Source organism: Helicoverpa zea, chromosome 13 (genome assembly GCF_022581195.2).
Source record: "Helicoverpa zea isolate HzStark_Cry1AcR chromosome 13, ilHelZeax1.1, whole genome shotgun sequence".
NCBI classification, from domain to species: Eukaryota; Metazoa; Arthropoda; class Insecta; order Lepidoptera; family Noctuidae; genus Helicoverpa; species Helicoverpa zea.
In genome coordinates, this window is record NC_061464.1 from 11,905,533 (window position 1) to 11,911,074 (window position 5,542).

Consider the following 5,542-nt stretch of genomic DNA (forward strand, 5'->3'; position numbering starts at 1 on the left):
ATTGAGCTAAGCAAGGCCCACAACACCATCACACAGTTGGAAGCTGCTAAATCCAGTGAACAGTCTGCGAACACCTGCAGTCTTTTCAATGAGTTAGTTGGTCCGGACCCTCTTGTAATGAGCCAGTTGTAACAATTGACTTGACCAATGACACTTTAATTAAAAGTAGATCATTTACATCACATAATGAAATAAAAAAATATTTAAAATTAAATAGATTAATAGGTAAAATTATAAAATCTTTAAAGAAACAAAAAGTGTATAAATCAAATAATTTCCTTAAGCATTAATAATTTCCTAAGCAACCAACAGCCCTATATTATTAATAATACATGTAGGAACGTAATAGGAAGATGAGTGAAACGGAATGTGTAATGATGAATGATAGATGTGAAGCATGATAAAGTAAGAGTGAAAGGGATGACGTATTGGGTGTGAAAGAGACAAGAGTGTAATGTTAAAGATTGTAGGATGAAAGGATTGGGAACAAGGACGAGAGAACGAAAGGACGTATGGAAGACGAGCTAAGCTAAGACGTTGAGGTTGAAAATAAAATTTAAACTACATTTTTATTCAAGAATCAGCTGTTTAATTCGGCCCAAATATCCCCTACCCCACATGTTTTTGGGGGCTCGTCCGGGATAGGGTATTATTTTGGAGCCGAAATACGACGTTACGACGGGAGCGGAGATAACCTGTACCTAAGACGGTGTGGTGGCCGGCGATCTCGCTTCAAAATACGACGAAAGACGCTAACCGAAGACGGTAACGCTAGTTACACAGACAAAACAGGACGAAATGGGTGGACGCGACGAAGAAGGGCGCAGACAAAGTCGCCAAGCCGACTACAGTGAAGACGACCACGCGGTCAGACTTCCGTTCTGCAGAGATTGGGCTGCATTTGGTACAGACCACCTGGTCTCCAAGTTCAGTGGCCAAGATAAGACACATTCTGCTGCTAGATGGGCGCAGGACATCGACGAAAACTCAGAAATATTTCAATGGACGCCATTGCAGACGCTAATAGTCGCCAGGAAATCTTTAACTGGTACTGCAGCTCTGTGGTTAAAGTCGGAAAAACCATTCAAAAGTTGGAACGACCTCAAGACCGCATTACTCAAAGAATTTCCTGATTCCATCGACAGCAAAACCATTCACGAAATGATGGCGGCTAGGAAGAAGAAGAAAGATGAAAAGTGCTTGGATTATATGCTGGTAATGAAGGAGATGGGAAAGCGCGGAAAAATGCCTGATTATGTCGCTATAAAATACATTATTGACGGCATAGTCGACTCGGAAGTCAACAAGATGGTGTTATACGGCGCTACAACGTACTCTGAACTTAAGGAAAAAATCAAAATTTACGATGTTATGAGGGAAAAGATGTGTGCAAGTTCTAACAGAAATAACAAGCCAGGCAATAGTGATAAAGCTGCTTATCAGAGTTACAAACGATGCTATAGCTGTGGAGGGAGAAATCATCAGTCATCAGAGTGTCCAAATAAAGAGAAGGGGCTGAAATGCTTCAAATGCAACGAGTTTGGGCATATCTCAACGCAATGTAAACATCAAGGTGAAATAGTTCGTTCAAGAACAAGTGACAGGAATGGTGAACGGCGGAATGAAAAACCGAAAGTTTCCGATGATCGCCGAGCGATGTGCGTGGCTGACTTCACTACGTGCGATTACGAGGTTGGTAAACCTGACGAATGTGGCAGCCATGACAGCTCATTGGATAACTCAATCGGACGTACCAACATAAGTGGCAACAACAAGATGGCGTACCAGATAGGAACCGATACGAACTTCAAGGATATTTACGTTGAGGAAAAGACGCCGGCGCAAATTCGTTTCGAAAATGCTTGCAAGAAGATATTTGTTAATCAGTGCGGAGTAACTGCGTTAATTGACTCTGGTAGTGAATTGAACTTAATGTGTACCGAACTTTACGCTCAGCTCGGGTCTCCACAGGGTATGAAAACCGCCACAAACCTTGTAGGTTTAGGAGGCAGTATTGTGTCAACAGAAAAGTTCAAAGCTAGTGTATTGTTAGACGGACACGAGTACGAGGTAACATTTTATGTTGTTCCAAGACATGCTATGCCTTATAGTGTTATATTGGGTCAAGAGTTTCTTAAAGATGTTTTTACGATCATGTCCAACGGTTCTATTCTGATAGCTCCAAACATGAACAAGTGGTTGTCAAAGATTTCGTGTGTTGTTAGTCATAAGGAATATGTTCTAGGTAACATCATGAATAAGCAGGTGCAACAAGAAGTCATTGAATGTGTCAAGAGTTATAACCCCGTGCAAATTAAGGAGGCACCGATTGAATTACGCATAGTACTTAAAGATGACATCCCAATAGCCCAGCGACCGAGACGCATTTCGTTGGCAGAGCAGCAACTTGTTGAGAAACAGGTAGCCGAGTGGTTGAAAGATGGCATAATATGTGTAAGTTTTTCTGAATATTCTTCTCCTCTGGTTTTAATTAAGAAAAAAGATGGTGGCACTAGGATTTGCATAGATTATAGGCCGATAAATAAGAAAATAGTCAAAGACGAGTTTCCATTACCTATTATTGATGACTTAATTGATAAGCTTAGGGATTTAAGGGTTTTTAGTGTGTTAGATTTGAAAAATGGTTTTTTCCATTTGAAAGTAAGCGAAGACAGCATAAAATATACTTCCTTTGTTACCCACAATGGTCAGTATGAGTTTCTAAGAGCTCCTTTCGGATTGTCAGTATGTCCCAAATACTTTATGAGATTTGTGACTATGGTGTTTCAGGAACTGATAGCACAAGGAATTTTGGTCATATTTATTGATGATTTACTCATTCCAGCCGTTGATGAACTCCAGGCATTGCAACGCTTGAAGCAAGTGCTAGCTGTTGCATCAGAGTATGGTCTACAAATCAATTGGAAGAAGGCACAACTACTGTGTCGAAGAATAGAGTACCTAGGTCATGTTATAGAAGACGGGAAAGTGCAACCTTCCTCGAAGAAGACAGACGCTGTAACCAGGTACCCAGAACCTAAGACTTTAAAGCAACTTCATAGTTTTATAGGACTAACGTCATACTTTCGAAAATACATCAAAGATTATGCTTTAATAGCCAAGCCGTTAACAGATTTACTGAGAAAAGACTCACGGTTTGAATTTAATGATACACATAGATGTGCATGTGAAAAGTCGTGGTAGCCTAGTGGGTAAAGGACCAACCTCTCAAGTATGAGGGCGCGGGTTCGATCCCAGGTCAGGCAAGTACCAATGCAACTTTTCTAAGTTTGTATGTACTTTCTAAGTATATCTTAGACACCATTGACTGTGTTTCGGATGGCACGTTAAACTGTAGGTCCCGGCTGTCATTGAACATCCTTGGCAGTCGTTACGGGTAGTCAGAAGCCAGTAAGTCTGACACCAGTCTAACCAAGGGGTATCGGGTTGCCCGGGTAACTGGGTTGAGGAGGTCAGATAGGCAGTCGCTTCTTGTAAAGCACTGGTACTCAGCTGAATCCGGTTAGACTGGAAGCCGACCCCAACAGGATTGGGAAAAGGCTCGGAGGACGACATAGATGTGCATTTAACATTCTAAAGAAGGCATTAGCCAGTAGTCCTGTGTTACGAATTTACGATCCACAGTTACAAACAGAATTGCATACAGACGCCTCTGCAATAGCATATAGTGCTATATTGCTCCAGAAAGATTACTCAGGCGAGTTACATCCTGTACATTACTACAGTAGGAAGACCAGTGATGCTGAGAAGAAGTATAGCAGCTATGAGCTGGAAGCATTAGCTGTGATTGAGGGAGTTAAGAAATTTAGGCACTATTTATTTGGTAATCATTTTAAAATTGTAACAGATTGTCAAGCTTTCCAGAAAACTTTAAATAAGAAGGATTTATCAACTAGAGTAGCCAGATGGGTGATGCTGTTAGAGGAGTATGATTATGTCATAGAGCATCGACCAGGAAGTAAAATGCAACATGCAGATGCTTTAAGCAGGAATCCTTTTATTGGTACTATTGAGTTGAGTCTACATGAACAGGTCAAGCAAGCACAATTATTAGATGATGGTTTGAAGGCGATTATAGAAATTTTAAAACTACAGCCATTTGAAGACTACTCTTACAGTGATGGTTTACTGTACAAAGGACAAGAAAGAAGGTTAGTTATACCCAAAAGTTTAGAATTTGACATATTAAGAAGAATTCATCAGAAGGGACATTTTGGAAAGAGAAAAATGAAAGAATTAATAGAGCAAGATTATTACATAAAGAACGTTAATAAGAAAATTGAAGAACTTTTGTTGTCATGCGTACCGTGTTTGCTGGCAACTAAAAAAGAAGGTAAACAGGAAGGATTTTTAAACAGTATTGACAAAGACAGTATACCTTTGCATACTATACACTGTGATCATATTGGACCTCTCGAGACAAGGAAAATGTACAATTACATCTTAACAGTAGTAGACGCATTCACCAAGTTTATGTGGTTATTTCCAGTGAAAAGCACTACAAGTAAGGAGACAATAGACAAGTTGATGATACACCAACAAACATTTGGTAATCCCACACGGTTGATTTCAGATAGAGGAACTGCATTTACCAGCAAAGACTTTAAGGAATATTGTGATAAGGAGCATATTCAACACATCACAATCACCACAGGCGTGCCAAGAGGGAATGGACAGGTGGAGCGTATCCATAGAATCATCATATCAGTCTTAACGAAACTGTGCATCGAAGAACCATCTCATTGGTATAAGCAGGTCAGTCGAGTGCAGAGAGCACTGAATAGCACATATCAGAGAAGCATTGATACCACTCCATTTGAGATAATGGTTGGCACGAAAATGAAGACGAAGGAAGATTTACAGATTTATGAATTAATCCAGAATGAACAGAGAAATAATTTTATAGAAGAAAGAGAAAACTTAAAGATTAAGGCGAAAGAACAAATACAAAGAGTACAGGACGAAAATTGCAGGACTTATAATAGAAAAAGGAAGGAAAGTACAAAATATGCTGTAGGAGATATTGTAGCTATAAGGAGGACGCAACTTGGGCCTTGTCTGAAGCTCAAGCCTAAATATTTGGGTCCATATCGAGTGACTACACTTGAGAAGATAGATCATATGACAGATGGTCCTCGTTTGACATCCTCATCTGCTGACTATATGAAGCCATGGCCATTGTCCAGTGATATTGTTGAGCTAGGTGAGTAGGTGGAATAGTCTCATTTGTTTCAGGTGTAGGTTAGGTAAGATTTCCAGTTGTTGTGTAGGTTAGGGTATCCCTATGATCGACCTTGACCTAGTATGTCATTATGAGGTGTAAATTACATCATGTTCATAAAAGTTGTAAACGTGCAATGTGATACTAAGACTTGTTGTGTGTACTCTGTGTAGTTTACTTTAGTAAATTTCATTAGATGTAAGTTGTTAAGGAAGAACAGTCTGTGTTTGATTAAGAAATAAGTTCCTACTAAATGTCTAGTGTTTGAGTGATACTTTTGTTTTACAATGCAGTTTAACT

At 39.7% G+C, this 5,542-nt stretch overlaps 1 protein-coding gene across 1 annotated transcript; it reads left to right on the top strand.

Moving 5' to 3' along the window:
* Positions 1-798: 798 nt before the first annotated feature.
* On the top strand, positions 799-5,232 carry LOC124636079. The gene is made up of 3 exons (XM_047172031.1): positions 799-2,454; positions 2,791-3,018; positions 3,646-5,232. Exons 1-3 carry the CDS (start codon positions 799-801, stop codon positions 5,230-5,232), a joined length of 3,471 nt encoding a protein of 1,156 aa, XP_047027987.1.
* The last annotated feature ends 310 nt before the right edge of the window (positions 5,233-5,542 follow it).

Coding starts and splice junctions, on each gene's coding strand:
- LOC124636079 (XM_047172031.1), top strand. CDS start 799: ATGGGTGGACGCGACGAAGAAGGGCGCAGACAAAGTCGCCAAGCCGAC. Junction 2,455..2,790: donor TGAAAGATGGCATAATATGT/GTAAGTTTTTCT, acceptor ATGGTGTTTCAG/GAACTGATAGCACAAGGAAT. Junction 3,019..3,645: donor CCTCGAAGAAGACAGACGCT/GTAACCAGGTAC, acceptor TACGATCCACAG/TTACAAACAGAATTGCATAC.